The sequence below is a fragment of the Metopolophium dirhodum genome, chromosome 2 (genome assembly GCF_019925205.1).
Source record: "Metopolophium dirhodum isolate CAU chromosome 2, ASM1992520v1, whole genome shotgun sequence".
NCBI classification, from domain to species: domain Eukaryota; kingdom Metazoa; phylum Arthropoda; class Insecta; order Hemiptera; family Aphididae; genus Metopolophium; species Metopolophium dirhodum.
Window position 1 is genome coordinate 39,843,953 of NC_083561.1, and position 17,376 is coordinate 39,861,328.

Sequence of the window (17,376 nt, forward strand, 5' to 3'; positions counted from 1 at the left end):
CAACCAAATACCATTTAGATAATATGATTTACATTGATATTAAAACATATTACTATAATAATGATTCATAATGAAAACAATTAGTTACGGTATACTTACCTAATTTTCATATACCTAACGTGAATAACATTTTTCGTATAAGTGATAACGAAAAAATAATATAGTACAGTCAAAGTTCTCAGTAATTTTGTATGCCATGGTGAAAAATTGTTTTTTTTTCAAACCAGTTATCTATAATTTGCTTAACTATGCAAATACCAACTGAAATGGTACTGACGTAGAACTACCTACCACGCGTATTGTAAGTTATTTTGAATGCATTTTTAATGTGATTTTTTTGCTTAAAATGTTGTAAAAAATTTCTCATATTCCCCTCATAAAATGCGGTTGTGTGAAAATTCTTCGATGTGATCAGAATTTGCCAGTCGCGGACATATGATTATAATTACCTACTATTATAAATTTATAGAATATGTATTACACTAGGTGTAACAGAAAGACCTAAGTACCTCATAAATTAAATTATTGTATCCACAGTCAGGTCCTTCCTCATGGTTGGAGAATTTACACCTCGAGACGGTGCGCTCTCTCGTTGGACAAAGTATTATGTTTGGATAAATTTTTATTGTAAACATATTTATTTAAGTCAAGCAGTTTATTTTTTAAAAATTGTGTAAATATCAATATTATTTTGATCTAAATTAATTTGAAACATATAATTACTTAAACAATTTTTTTTTAGAATTTCTTGTCAAGTATATTTCTTAAATTGTTTATCATCCATATAATTTTAATAATTTCGTACTTTAACTTACACCCTGTATATCTACCTATATAATTTTTATTTTCTTAAAATTAGATACAAAATCCAAAGTGTAATATAATATGTTTCGTGTGTTTGTAGGACGCCATGCTGAACTCTGCGTCGCCGGTGTTGAGGGTTGCCCGAGCGGGTGGCGTGTACCAAGGGCCGCTTCCGGGCGATGATTGGTCTGTGTTCACCTCCAATCACACGACGTACGAACCGGTGGCTTGGGGCAGCAACAGCAGTGGTGGACGGACTGAATATGTCCCGCTTGCCACGGTTATGCAGGACCATGGCATGTACGACGGGATATCGAGGGTGTTGTTTGGCAATGGGCTCAACTTCTGGCTGCACCGGCTGTTATTCCTCGACTCGCTGTCGTACCTCAGTAAGGGGCTGCTGAGCATATCTCTCGAGCGACAGGTCCTCGTGGATATCGACGATATATTTGTCGGCGAGAGTGGCATCCGGATGTGGAAGGAAGACGTGCACGTAAGGATTTTTGCATATACCCTCTCACGTGTTACAAACTATAGACTTTATACTACTAGATAAGCAATGAGTGTATGGAAAGCGTAACAAGATAGAGTGCGCTTTTTGTTTGTTTGTTTACTCAATATGTATGGTAGTGCGGGGTAGTAGGGTGAGATATATCACATATTATAGATTATTTTATTTTGTCGTCAAAACAGCCTACATCACTGCTAGATGTTGTTACGCCGCTCGTAATATTGTTGTTATACATAGTTCTTGTCTAGTACTATAAGGTCTATGGTTACAACGCACTACCACTATACTTCCGTTTATTGCATTGGGTGCTCTAGGTGAAACCTCCCCTCTTAAAAAAAAATAGTGTGTGTAAAGGCTTTAACCGCACATCTTTAATAATAGCGATATGACAACTGTCTGTTATTGGTAGGTAGTTTAAATGGAGTTAAAGCATCTGTAATTAAGGTTAACAAAGTCAGATTCCCTAAATAAACCATCTATACAAAAAATGCATAATAATATTATTTGATAAATTACATACATAGCGTGGAAAGAAAACAAAAAAAGTAACATTGAAGGAAGAAACCACTCATTAATCACACCTCGATTATACAATAGGTATTTAGTTGTTGTTCAGGTACGGAATTATAGGAAGTCACGACATCATGTTTTTTAGCCTTCTCCGTGGGTTGCCGGAGAGGTTCGGATGTGCACATTCTTTATGAGTTATTAATTATTTTATTGGTTAGTGGGAGGCGGGTTTATTAAAGAATCGACTACCTATAGAAAATGTTGGCTTCTTCATCGAAAGTTTTGATATGAAGGTTGTCATGGAGAGTATGGTTAGAGACAAAGCAGGGAGCGTTAGTAGTTTTACGGAGCTAGATGTTTTTTAATGTTTGTATTTTATTAGTATTGGCATTTTTGGCCGAGCGCCAAATTTGGAGTCCGTGTGTCCAAATAGGTTTGAGAAGTGATTTGTAGATTATTATTTTAGTTTTCAAATTGATGAGCTCGTTGTTTGTAATTAGAGTTTTTAGAATATGGGAGCGTGTGTTTAGAACTAATATTTTAGTTTTTAAATATTAATTCTAGGTGAGTATTTTATTGAGGTGGAGTCCTAGATATTTAATCGATTCGGAAGTAGGTTTACGATATTATTAATAAAAACGTTTGGGCAATGCTGTTGTCTTAATCTGAAGGTACCTAGTATGAACTGATTTAGAGTTATTTATTTTGACTTTCCATTTATTGAATCAGTCCGCCACTAGGTTTAAATGACATTGAAGATTGACTAAAGCTATTACAGGGCTATTATGACTTTGTTATTGTCTACATAATCAGCTACTAAATTATTACCGAGAGCGGGTTGATCTGAAGCGAATATATTGAATATTATGGGTGAGAGTATGCCACCTTGAGTCACTCCAGCATTGATTGAAGTATCTGAAATAGCTGAGCCAACACGGCTTTGGAAATGGCGATTGGTTAGGTAGGAAAAGAGCTGAGGGAAGACATTTCCGAAGTTTATAAAGTTGGCCATCGTGCCAGACTCCATCAAATACTTGAGAGATGTCTGAAAATGCGCGGGTACAGTACATTTGTTTTATAGTGTGAAGAGATGGTGTCTATGACTATGGAATTGGTTAATTGTACTGTGCTTGAAGTGAAATCCAAATTGTGAATAAGGATTGTATGTAAGAAGTCAATCTTTTGAGGATGAGCTTTTCATATATTTTAGAAAAAAAGGGTAGTAGTAGGCTTATGGCCTATGGGTCTGAATGAGGCTGTGTCGTCAATTTTTTTTTTTGAAATATTTATAAATAATTCTGTTTTTTTTCAGTATTGGAGGGCTTACATTGTTCTTTTACAGAAGCATATTTACATTTGAGAATTTGTATATAGTTTCACTCCAAAGGCTACGGCCTGCCGTTGAAAGATTTGTTAGTTGTGTTAGATTTCTTGAGATTTGTGTTTCGCCAACAGCTTCGTTAAGGAATTGTGGGATGGTAAGCCAGTATATTGGAATTTGGCTCGTGCTCTGCTCTTTATAACCATAAGAGAGCGGAATAGGGTTTTAAGTAAATGGGAACTGCTCTGAGTTTGAGAAGCTTTGAATGTCGTTAATGCTGCGGCCACTCAGTGAATTATTTTAGTGAAGTTATTTACCACATTGTCAATATCCAAATCGCTTTTTAGCTTGATTTTCAAATTTATTTGTTGGTATAGTAAGTTATGAAAGGCTAAATGTTTAATTTAAACCATAACATGGTTTTTAAGGCCATTGACATTTGACATAAAAAATAATGGTAATTAGAAGTTTGTTCGTTGGAGGGTATTCATTCGTTTTAATTTTAAATTTTTCAGCAGATAATTGACACATAAAGTTCTCTATACCAATAATTTCAATGAGTGTTTGGCATAGTTTTAGAAAATCATCTAGAAAATTTACCTTTTACGAAAACTGGAGGAGGTGGTTTGATAGGTACAATTTCGCCGATGATAATGTGTTCGGTGAGAAAAGTGGGTGAATTTGTGTCTGGAGTTTTGCCTTGATTTTCATCTTGTCTAAGAATTTTGTAACGATTTTGTAAAACAAATTTTTTTTTATTTCTTTCTTGTTTGGATTGTTGGGTTTTTGGTGAAGTCGTTGGTTTGTAGGTAGAAGAGCTGGACTGATTTATTTTGTTGATAGTGTTCATGGCAGACCAGCCTGAATCAGTTTTGTTGTTATTTTTGTTTTTCGAAATTTTAATCTGAGTAATTAGACTGTCTTAATTGCTTTGTTTATTACTGATATTAATTTGAATGTCAACTAATATTAATTAAGCATATGACTCAGCGTGAGTAAGAATATTTAACTCGGAAACGGGTGATAGCGTGTGTAGATAATTCGGCATATCTTGGCGGCCGTATATAAGATCGACGTATGCGGTTACGTCGTGCACTTCTTCATATGTAGAATAAATATTAGTCAACTATTGGAAAGCCTAAGATGTAAAATGACAAGTTGTTACCGTATTCACTTACTTTTTGGGAGAAAAAAACTTACCATATTTGTATATAAAGAAAAAAATTTGGAGCTTCATCAGACATTTTCACATTACTGGTGTAGTAATAGAAAATAAAAAGTAATAATTTTAATAAATTTATTAACGAGCTAATTAATTTTTTGGATCGCATAGACCGTTTGGCGAAGCGAACGACTACTATCGCGAGACTGCGATTATAATTTAATCATAATAAATACAAATTTTTGGCTTTTGACATAATATAATATGATGTATCATAATTTATGATGTTATGATGATTGAGTACCCTACATAAATCTATGTAAGAATATTAAATATTAGGTACGTTAGAATAAAATCACCCATTATTTGACATTTTTACTACGTAACTATTTTATTATGAAAATTATTTACCATTTTTCTAATTCACTTGTTTTTCTAGGACTTGATTAAGACTCAAGATCGAATCCGCCAGCTGGTTCCAGGATTTAAATTCAACTTGGGTTTCTCGGGAAAATACTTCCATCGGGGCACGTGGGAGGAAAACGAAGGAGACGACACGATATTAGGTGAGCTTCACTGCTGTTTACGAAATAACTAGGATATTTGAAAACATTTCTGTATAGTATTATATATCATAAAAATAATTACAATTTGCAGAAAATGTGGATAAGTTCAACTGGTTCTGTCACATGTGGAATCACATGCAACCACATCTGTACAATAATGAAACGCACCTAGAGTACGAGATGTCGTTGAACAAAGCGTTTGCAGAGGTGAGTAGACAATGACTATACAATAATGTTGTTGTGTGAGGTTTATATAATATTTATAATTTGAGCAAACTCTTAAAAAAACATTTTATTCTTGAAGGTACTATATAAGTATTTGTATAACAAATACTAAAGTTAACGTATCAAAGAAAAAAAAGGTGGGTAAGTGGATGTCGCTCTGCTGTACAGTAGGTTACAAGTGGGGCACTGCAGTGGATGGTGTTATGATATGACCAAGTATATTTAATGATATTATTGTGAATAAAGTAATTTATATATGACCTACTTACGTGGAGACTTGTTTTCAATTTTCAATCTTTAGCTATAAAAGTTGAACATTTTATAAATTTTTAACTACAAAATAATTATTAAATTTTAAATTTGATAAATTTTGTCAAAATTTGAAATTTAAATGTTTATAAAAAAAATTGTGCCTATGTATTTTTAATATTTTTCAACTGCCATCGTAACAATATATCAGGAGCCTTGCAATAAAGGTCCGTGAGAGGCACAATGTGAAAATTTTGGCTCCAAATTTTTTCAATAATTTGTAAGTCATTTGTAAGTACTTGTTAGCACAAATTGGTAATTTGTAAGTACAGCCGTTTTAAATTATCCTCAAAAGTTTAAATCACGGCTAACTTCCGCAAAACTTGGCCGTTTTGGCATTTCAAAGTTTTTAACTACTCCAAATCGTCATGCGCAATTTGTATAACTATTTGTAAGCACGAAATTAAAATTTGTAAGTCATCCCTTTTTAATTTAACTACGCTTTTTTTATTAATTTCCGACCAACTTCTATTTGGGAATAAATTAGGGAGGAATGAGTTACAAATTTTAAATTCATGCTTACAAATACTTAAAAATTGGGCAGGACGATTTGGAACAGTCAAAGTTCAAAAAGCTCGACAAAGCACGGCCAACTTCTTTTTGGGATAATTAAGGAAAGGATGACTTACAAATTCTAAATTCGTGCTTACAAATACTTACAAATTGCGCATGACGATTTTAAGTAGTAAAAACTATGAAATGCCAAAACAGCCAAGTTTTGCGGAAGTTAGCCGTGATTTAAACTTTTGAGGATAATTGAAAACAACTGTACTCAAAAATTACAAAATTGTGCTTTCAAATACTTACAAATGAATTACAAATTATTGAGAAAATTTGGACCCAAAATGTTGACATTGTGCGGCCAACTTCACGGACCCTTGCATTAGATGTTAACGTTTTTTACCCAACAAATATAGTTTTATTGATATTTATAAAAAAAAAAACTGAAAAAATTGAAAACTGACAATGTCCGTAAACAGCTCAAAAATAGTCAAATTATTTTCAAAATTCTATCGTATGTAAAAAATGCTAATACAAACATTCAGTGAAATTTTCAAGTATCTACAGTCATTCGTTTTTTAATTACAATAAAATAAGAAAATTGTTGCATGAGAAATCGAGTGAATATCAAATGTTGTAAAAATATAAATTTCAGACGCTCATAAAAATTTAATTTAAGTTTCTTGTAGACATTTTTAGATTCTGGGCGAAGCTATGAATGTATTGATTTTACAATGATGTGTTTTTTTTTTATTTTTTTACAAATAAAAAAAAATTTATAGAAGGCTCCTAGGTTATTGTTTCAAAGGCAGATGAAAAAAATTAAAAATCCTTAGTCACAGTTTTTATTTATAAGCATTTAAAGTTCAAATTTTGACAAAATACGGTAAAATCACGAAAATTAGCAAATTATTTTGAGTTGAGAATTCATAAAAATTTTTCTTTTTAGTTCTTTTTCTATAAATATCAATAAAATTGTATTTGTAGGGTAAATAAGCGTGAAAATTTAATATAAGACTCCTGATATATCGTTCTAATAGCAATTGAAAAATATTAAAAATACATAGGCACAATTTTTTTTTATAAGTATTTAAAGTTCAAATTTTGACAAAATGTATCAAATTTATAATTTAATAATTGTTTTGTAGTTGAAAATTTATAAAATGTTCAACTTTTATAGCTAAAGATTGAAAATTTAAAACAAGGCTCCACGTAAATAGGTTATATATAAATTACTTTATTTACAATAATATCATCAAATATACTTGGTAATATCATAGGCTGACTGACCGTTTTCGCTCAGAATCGTTTTTCTTATACAATGATATTATATCATTGAATTCAAATGTAACACCATCCATTACAGTGACCCACTTGTAACTTACTGTACAGCAGAGCGACATCCACTTATCCACCTTTTTTTTTTTTGATAAAGGTAAACAAACTTATGAGTAATCTTATATTACATTTTCAAATCTTAGATTTAAAAAGAAAAATTTTTATGAATTCTCAACTCATAATAATTTGCTAATTTTAGTGATTTTTCCGTATTTTGTCAATATTTGAACATTAAATACTTATAAATCAAAACTGTGACTAAGGATTTTTAATTTTTTTCATCTGCCTTTGAAACAATAACCTAGGAGCCTTCTATTAAATTTTCAAGCTTTTTTAACCAACAAATAAAATTTTATTGATATTTATAGAAAAAAAAACTAAAAAAAAATGGAAACTGAAAATGTCTGTAAACAGCTCAAAATAAGTCAAAATATTTGGAAAATGTTATGGTGTATAGAAAATGCTAATATAATCATTCAGTCAAAATTCCATGTACCTACGGTCATTTGTTTTAGAGTTGTACCAAAAACCAAAATCGATTTTCTCAAAAACAGATTTTGCGTAAAAATTCCCGTTTTTCCTTAATTTTTCTTTTGTTTTTCACGTCGCTTTTGAAAACTACTGAGAAATTTTTACTTTTGACCCCCCAAAGTACCAACTAGATTCACTTCCCTATCAGAAAAGTTACTGTTGAAGAAAATCCAAGCGTTTTTAGTGCCCTAAAAGGTGATGACAGAAAAAAAAAAAATAGCACATCATTAAAAAATCAATACATTCATAAATGGGTAAATAATTAATGATTGTGTATCAGGCGCACGGGATACCGACCAACTCCAGCTACTCAGTAGCACCCCATCATTCTGGTGTTTATCCGGTACACGAACTGCTATATACTGTTTGGAAAAAGGTCTGGAACATTCGAGTTACTTCAACTGAAGAATATCCGCACCTGAGACCCGCCAGGCTGAGGAGAGGATTTGTCCATAGAGGCATCAAGGTGAGTGTCAAGCAGATCTTACCTACAATTTGTTATTATATGTATTTATACAAATATATAAAGCCCAGCTCAAGTATTTAAGCACTTTTGTAAAGGCGAGAAAACCTTAATTTTGATGCCCTTTATCCCGCCAACATTTTATTTGTAGATAAATTTAACATTATAAGCGCTTACTCGATTGTTGGGCCTATGTATAATATTATTGTATACAGTTGAAATTTTGCTATTGTTTATAAATGAAAATTAATACTAATGGAGTCTATTGTATTCAGGTGTTGCCAAGGCAGACTTGTGGCTTGTTCACGCATACCATCTATGTTGACCGGTACCCGGGAGGCCTAAAAAAATTGGACGAATCCATAATGGGTGGAGAACTGTTTCAAACCATTGTATACAACCCTGTAAGTGTACTAAAAATAACAAACAACTGCGCAACAAAGGCGTTTTCGTGTAGCTAACACTTTATTGCAATGTACATTTCAAGAGAATCTGGTCATTGTCCATTGTATTACCTTATTTTTTTTTTATTATTATTATTTAGATTTCATAAACTATTAAATGTGAACCATAAGATTCAAAAAGAAATTATTTAGTACGAAATAAGTTAAGTCTATTGTGTAAAGCCCTTAATATTTAAATTGTACAGACTGTATTAAGAGGACTTCGCACCTGCAAGTGTTGTATCCGTCTTATAAATGTACAACATGGCAAAAACTGTTTTGCGTGGGAAAGATCTGAGAAAGCTACAGTCATAACTAAGAAACAAAATTTTCACCGCATATAAAGGAGAACTTTACCTATGCAATTTCGTTTTTATTTTTTTGATATCACTTATACGAAAAAAGTTCTTAATGTTTCAAAATCCATTAATATTTGTTTTTCTGATTTTTAAAACTTATTTCGAAGTTTGGATATCAAAATAATATTGCACTGCCAAAGTTATCCTTTATATTTGGTGAATATTTCGTTTCTTAGTTATGACTAGTCATAACTACCTGTTGGTAACCGAAACTGCAGTAAGCTACTAAGCTACCTGTAGCCTTCTCGGTTCTTTTCCGCAGTTTTTGCTATGCCGTACGTGTGTAGACAACATAATATGCAGGTGCGAAGTCCTCTCAAAAATGAAATTTAAAAAGATTTTAATAAGAAGTATGTTAATTGTCTTGCCTATACAGTTTGTGGCTTGTGCTAATTAGTAATATTAAATATTACCGTATAAGTATTACAAATTCATATCCAGTGTTTATATTTTATTGAAATACTTATTTAATTAGTGGATTTGGTTGCACAACTTGCAACAAATGATAACAATAATAATTGTAAGGATAACAACCTTGATTTCTAGATCAACGTATTCATGAGCCACATGTCAAATTACGGCAGTGACCGGCTAGCTTTATACACCTTCGAGTCGGTATTCCAGTTCATCAGGTGCTGGACAAATTTAAAATTGGTTTCATCAGGACCTCTGGAACTGGCAGACAAATATTTTAAGATGTATCCAGAAGAAATTGATCCAGTTTGGGGTGTAAGTTTATTGTAATATATTTATGTGTGTGTATGGGTGTTATTGTCATAGAATTGTTTAATAAAATTATACGATATTGTAAATATGGTAAACATATATATTATATATGTGTCTCCTTCGCCGAGCGTTACGTTGAAGCCCATAAGTGCAAAAAATAATTCCGAAAAGTTGACTGATAGGTACGTTAGTAACGCTGCTCGTGCAGCTGCGTTATTGTGTGTCACAAAAACAAAATCTATGAATTTCCTAAGTACGTTTTAGTACAATTTAGTAGGTAATAACAAATAAGCAATGGTAAATTACACATATTTCTGAATGTCCGATTTTAATTTTTAACAAATGTATGAATTCTTTGGCAAAATAACTAGGCTTTCTATGAAGTTGTTTTTCAATTTTCAATTTTAAAGGACCATAAAATTTGGATATTTTTTTAAAAAATCTCAAGAAATAATTGTATTTATTTTGGGCTTTTTGGGTTTTATATCAAAAAAGTGGTTCCTACAAAGCATAGTCTATGAGCTTACGAGTTCAACCTTTTTTTCGAAATTACAATCCAACTTCAGGAAGTATGTTCAATTTACTACCGCTTTTGGTAGTTTTTATAGGTGATGCATAGAAGAATATATTTCGTTGTTCTCGATTTATTGGCGTGTGTGTGCGAGAGTGGCTCATGGCGGATTCTGAACGTATCTACTTACGCTAATGATCATTTACTTCGCACACAACCACACTGCGTAACGAGTATGAGACATCGAATAGCCTATATGCGTTTCCTTATTAAATCACCGCTTTCAATCCCCTTAATGACATTTTCGTCATTATATACTATAATATGTATATTCTCCAATAAAAGGAGCATACCACACAAAAAAAAATGTTCTTCAAATTGTTATTTAATGCTATATCATTGTAACCAGAACAGCTAAAAACAATTATGTCAAAATCCAATCTAAATTTAAAATATTATTCACTTTTCCCGGGTCTCATCTAATATAATAATATTCATATACCAAAAAAAAAATTTTATTATACAACATAAATATATAAAATGTTTAATTACTAATTAATCAAATAAATATAAATAATTAATTGTAAACATACCTATCACTTTTACTGTAAACTATTTTCAACTAAAAAATATTTTAATCTTGTATTTTGTATTATACCATCACAAAAAATTAACCATTTCATGAAGTTGAAAAATAAAAAGCATTACATGGACAATTTTTGTACATAATATCCAAATCTTAAAAATTTCAATAAATGGATACTTTTTATCAAGTGGTTGTCCACAGTAAGAATGCATTATTTCCATTAGGCATAATCGTCTACACCTTAATGAGCTATGTAATTAAAAAAAAAAAAAACAATAATTATACTAAAACTAATAAATTTTTATTTTTTTGTACAAGTACGACATGGTTTTTGAATAATTATGTCATATTTTAACTATTATTTATTTATTAGATAAGTGACATTTTAATAAATCTATGTGCAGCTTAGAATTAATAAGTATAAATTATAAACAATAAAACTCATAAAAGTTATCTGTACAATAGTATATACAAACAGTAACTAACAAAAAATATTACTATATAATTAATGTGATACACATTATATCATTATATAATATTTAATGATTTTTTAGAATCCTTGCCTGGACCAACGCCATCTTAAGATCTGGTCTTACAAAAAATCTTGCCAGCATCTTCCCAAGTTTCTAGTAATTGGACCTCAGAAGACTGGCACCACGGCATTGTACACATTCTTGTCAATGCACCCAAACATATCAGCAAACATTCCGAGCAAAGAAACGTTTGAAGAAATCCAATTCTTCAATGGCCGCAACTATTACAAGGGATTAGATTGGTTAGCGACATCTTAAACAATAGCTGCAAATACACTTTATGGTTTTTAATACATTTATATGGTTTTTAGGTACATGCAATTTTTCCCTTCTAACGACTCTGTGGACAACAAGATTGTATTTGAAAAGTCTGCCACCTATTTTGATTCAGACATTGTACCTAAACGAGTACAGGCCCTACTGCCCAATGTAAAACTTGTACGTATAGTTTTGTATTCTGGGCTGAATTAATCATTAGATCCCCTGAAGGCTGCTTAACTTAAAAAAAAATGTAACAGCTAAAAAAAAGACTGATATTGAATATTGGTTTTATGTTAATTACATTTTACTGCAAAAAGTTATGATATTTTCCAATAAGTTTGGGACCATTAGGTGGTCTAAGTGCTCAGAGCCTACAAATTGTTTAATCCTTCCTGTTTGTACTCATATTGTAACTCACCATTTATTGTGTTGACTTTGATGCAAATTTTTATTGTCTGTGTTTATAGGTGACCATATTAATCTCGCCGGCCAAAAGAGCATACAGCTGGTATCAACACGCAAAAGCCCACGGTGATCCAAACACTCTCAAGTATTCGTTTCACCAAGTCATAACAGCCAACGAATCAGTCGTGCCAAAATCGCTGAGGGACTTTCGTAATAGGTTATTGCAATTAATAATTATTACATATTTTTCAAAGTTTCAAATGGCCTGAAATCTATATCAGAGAGCATAATATTATGGGTCTCATGAGACTGAATGAGTTTTAGGTTTCCACCAAGGATAACCATTTTAAATAGGTTGGGGTTCTTAATAAATTTAATTCTATACTACTGTATAAACATTTTAAACTAAACTCCCTCAGATATATAAGTTTCTTCTTTACTCTATATTATATTATTATTTTAATACAATATAATTTTTGAACTTGTATTACCTATCTATACATATCATATCTGATAAATGATAACTATTAAGTCAATAACCGTTAATAGCTTTCATAGCTTTAATGATAATAGCTAAATAAAAATATATTTCTAGTTATATATTGTGTTAAGATACAAGTACAAATACCGGATAAACCCAAGCAACTACTGCTGTAAATGTCTGAGTTCCTGGCTTTTAACAATTAATTTTAGTAAAAAATCTAATAAAAATACCTAATGTAAATTCCTACACTGAACTTTTCTTGACTACTCCAGTCTGAAAATGTATCAATAATCTTGGAATTTAATGGAAAAAAAAATAACTCTAATTGCATGATTATTTTTGAACAGATTTGAAAAACATTAAATATCTATTTGACAAATTGTAATAGTCAACATAATAATTTAAATCATCATTTTCATAGATTTTTTTTTCAAATAACACATAAATCTATTTTAATTATTAATAAACAATTAATTGTAAGCGTTTGCTGAATTCTTTGATTAGTTACATACAGTTACCGTGTAATAATAAAATGTTAATTGATTAAATAAAAAACCATTAAATCACAGATAGTGCACTCATGGATATTTATTATATAATATTATGGTAAAAGTGTTGAAATCTTATATTTTAAACATTAAAATATTACATTTTATTCATAGCATTTCGACGGTATCTTGTTAAAAGGGCGTTTACCACACAAAACCGAAAAATACGTTTTTGTTATCTAAATGTTCAGAAAAATCACGAGCATATTCTGGTAAAATGGCGTATACATCTACTGAAAAAGAAGATAGCAATACCGAATACAAGATATGCAGACGCCCTTTTAAAAATTAAAATAATCTGCACAGCACTGTTGAAAGGGCTTATACCACACCGAATGCATGCTAATTGTTTACAACCTTCACAGTTTATAAGAATAATTATGATTATTGGTATTTGTATACGACCAGATTGAACAAAGTGGTTTTACTAGGTTACACACCAAACATCACTTGTATTGGTAACACTTAATAACGAATTTCCCTCCAATTTCATATTATCAGTTAACAATAAACCGACAAGTTAATAGATACAATATAGTATAATGTATAGATATACAAATACTGTATAAAATTAAAAGGACGTTTGTAGAAATGAAAATGTTAAAAGGACTTATACCACTATTATTATATGTTTTTAGAAGAGCGTTTATAAAATTGAAATTGTTAAAAGGGCCTACACCACATATATTTTTTTTAAATGAATATAACATTAAATATAAATTTACTTTAAGCAATTTAATAAGCAATTTTAGTTCCACAGAGTCTCATGTTTAATAAAATGTATAAATGAATGTTCTATCTTAAAAATTAAGTATTTAATCAGTTTCATTTGTTTCCTGAAAAAAAGTAAAATTTCGTATACGCCCTCTTAACATAATACCGTCGATTTGTTCTTACAGTTTATTTTTTCTATTTAGTTATAGTTAAATAACATTCAATGCTAATAATCAATTTATTTCTTCACTTGTATATCATTGAATTGATATTGCTTATATAATATACAATATAATAAATGTATTATAAAATCAATAATTGTACAGACAACAGACACCTGGATCTGACATTATTGCAATTTACTTTGTAAATTTATTAAATTGTATTTTAAATATTATTTAAAATCCCGAAAATGGCCTTTTTAAAGACAATAATAGACTTAAGCTCAACTGTCAGCTATTAAGATATTTACAACTACTTACACTTACACGTAAAATTGTATTTGATCTCTGTTAATTTAATAAAATTGTAGGTACCTCTATCTAATTAACTGAGAACAAGTATTTTTATAGAAACTAATACTAAAAATATCATTATTATAATTCATAAGAAGGTTCACAAATGTTTCAAATGATAAAATCAACATTGTAAATATGCTTATGGTTGACCGTTTATATATTATAATAATACCTTTGATAACAGTTTTGCAATCATACATTATATCGACAATCATCGTGACATGGTGGTTTTTAATAATGCTATAAAAAAAGTTAACCCAACAATATACTCAATATTTGACTCCGATTTCAGATGCTTGAATCCGGGAAAATATGCTCTACACATCGAACGGTGGCTGGACTATTTTCACCACAATAATCTGCACATAATTGATGGCGATCAGCTCAAGTCCAATCCTGTGGACGTGCTGGACCAGTTTCAAAAGTTCTTGAAAATTACACCGCCGTTTGATTATTCTTCTCACATCAGGTGCCCATTAATATAATATAATATACCTAAGTCATATTTTAATATGAATATTTGATATGGCTTAGTCTCAACCTCTGAATGTATCCTCCGATTCAATATATAATGATCGTCTTGCATGTTGTTACAGATATGATGCCAAGAAAGGGTTCTTCTGTAAGGTTTTGGAGGGTGGCGGTAATAAGTGCCTAGGCAAGGGCAAAGGGCGGCAGTACGCTACTATGGACACAGAGTCATACAAATATCTCCGAGAGTATTATATGCCATACAACACAGCTTTGGTGAAACTGTTGCGCAAGTTGGAGCACACTACCATCCCACAGTGGCTTAAAGACGACCTGAGCTATTCATCCACCTGACATTTGCTTCGTACGTATTTTAGTATTACCTATTTGTCCAATGTCATTAAATGTTTGAGTTCGGAAGTCACTGAAATAAATAATTAAATATAGTTTTAAGCCATTCTTTATTATTTTTTCAAAATAAATGAATATTTCTTTTAAATTGAGTCAATTTTATTAGTAAAAAACGAACAGAAGATTTATTAGGGAAATGAAATAAATGATGTTGCATTATATATCTTATAAACGCAAATAAACTTGTTAGACAATCTTACATAGCATTTTATGTGACAAATAAAAATTATAAATTTTTTTTAGATATATTCCATATTTATACAATTTTACTTGAGAGTAAACAGAGGGTGCTAGTGTGAGATTTGGGGATTACACTCTTGTATGTGCGCCAATAGTTGTTCAACTTAGTGAAATATACATGAATTCAATTTTTTTTCTAGTTAATAAATGTATAATATTAATACAAATAACACAACTAAATTGTAGTTGATATCTTGGATGTCAATTCAATGAAATTTCCCGTAATTTAACATTTTTGGGAATCCATTGAAATTATGGTCATACAATATCTCTCCCCTATAAGCAAACATTAATTAAGTTCATATTGAATTGTTATTCTGTTATAATTTAAAAAAAATTATTTAGTAAAATTACTCATTTTTAATAATTTTTTTGTTCACAGGTGGTAGAAAAAAGAAATACCAGCGGTTGTTGGCTGGTGTATATTCTACCACGAAGAAATAAAAATGCTGAATTTGCCATATTCATATGAAATCTATATTATATTACACTTTTTTTTAATAATAATTGTAAAATAAAAACGATGCCATATTATATTAGGTTATTTTAAGTTATGAAATTATAAGTTTTTTTTTAATACTATTACCTTTTGTTGATTTTACTGTACGTATATTATATAGCTAACCGTTTTTTGTGTATAGATTAATTTTAATAATAAAAAAAAATAATATTTGTTTTTTTTTTGTCTTTTGTATTTATAAATTTTATAAACATGCATATAATATATTATATTATATTATATTATATGAGTGTGTATATGTAGACCGTCCAAGTTTTGTTGAATTTTTTTAAACTGAGCATTTATAGAGTGTTTTGTGTCAATTTTCTTATTTTGACTCAGTCAAAAGAAATATAATAATGTGTTGATAACAATAGTGATTACCTACTTATTTTTTGCTTTTATTTTATAATTGTGGGATAACAATGCAAAATTATTGGCAATTTTGTCAAAATTGAGTTACACATTGATTCATACATTTAAAATTGTGAATCGATTGTGACGTCATCATCAAATTGAGTGAAAACGTACTGTTTCCTATTCAAAAACTAAAAGTACAAAAGTACTATTGGCATAATAATATACATTTTATCATAACAAACTATTTACATCCTAATGCAAAACCTACCATTTACATAGTAAATGGTACAGGAAGGAAAACGTGTAGCCGATGCAAAACATACTATTTACAAAAACTACAGACAGTGTCCTGGACTTTTTTTTTTTATTGTTAAAGGGTCTTTGTTTTTCATATTATCAAATTGCCATCAAAAAAAATTGTTTATATCTTAGATATTTTATTTATTATGAGCGTCAAAAGTTTGTTATAAGCTCTAAACAATGAAATTTAATAGTTATTATAAATCTATAAACTGTTAATTTAGAGCTTACAGCTATATGGTAAAACAGTATAATACACTATATGATAAAATAAATAACATATTGTCAGAACTTTTAATCTTTTGTATTACCAATTACCACCAATCCTATAATACAATAAATTATGAATATTGTTTTTATTTATTTTTTATTTATCTTACTCATGTGTATTATCAATTAGTTGATGTTGGACAGCAAAGCATCGAAATTATTAATCGTGGGTCTAGAAAGAAAGGTTCTAAATTAAATTTTTTTCAAACGTCACTTTTTAATTAAAACGGTTTTAGAATACAAAGGTGCATCTTTTAAGCTAACATTTATGATTATACGATTATTATTGACGATTTTTTTTAAAGTAAAAGATTCTAAATAGCCAAAAATTATAAACACAACAGTTATATGAATGGAAAGAGGAACGTGTGCGTCCTGAGGCAAACGCATTTAATAAAAACCAAAAATAAATAATTAAAGAAATAACTAAAGATTGCAAACTTCAATCTCAAGATTTCAAACAGAAAAAACTATTCACAATAATTAGTTCATTAAA

At 30.0% G+C, this 17,376-nt stretch overlaps 1 protein-coding gene across 2 annotated transcripts in view; it reads left to right on the forward strand.

Moving 5' to 3' along the window:
- Positions 1-16,130, forward strand: part of LOC132938261 (bifunctional heparan sulfate N-deacetylase/N-sulfotransferase) — a 64,553-nt gene extending 48,423 nt beyond the window's left edge. For both annotated transcript variants that reach the window (XM_061004993.1, XM_061004994.1), the window contains exons 5-16: positions 905-1,297; positions 4,748-4,874; positions 4,966-5,081; positions 8,059-8,244; positions 8,517-8,645; positions 9,590-9,772; positions 11,421-11,641; positions 11,711-11,837; positions 12,128-12,282; positions 14,622-14,798; positions 14,926-15,164; positions 15,834-16,130. In XM_061004993.1, the coding sequence (XP_060860976.1) occupies positions 905-1,297; positions 4,748-4,874; positions 4,966-5,081; positions 8,059-8,244; positions 8,517-8,645; positions 9,590-9,772; positions 11,421-11,641; positions 11,711-11,837; positions 12,128-12,282; positions 14,622-14,798; positions 14,926-15,154 (2,043 nt within the window). In that variant the 3' untranslated portion in view covers positions 15,155-15,164; positions 15,834-16,130. The remainder of the gene's footprint in view (positions 1-904; positions 1,298-4,747; positions 4,875-4,965; positions 5,082-8,058; positions 8,245-8,516; positions 8,646-9,589; positions 9,773-11,420; positions 11,642-11,710; positions 11,838-12,127; positions 12,283-14,621; positions 14,799-14,925; positions 15,165-15,833) is intronic.
- The last annotated feature ends 1,246 nt before the right edge of the window (positions 16,131-17,376 follow it).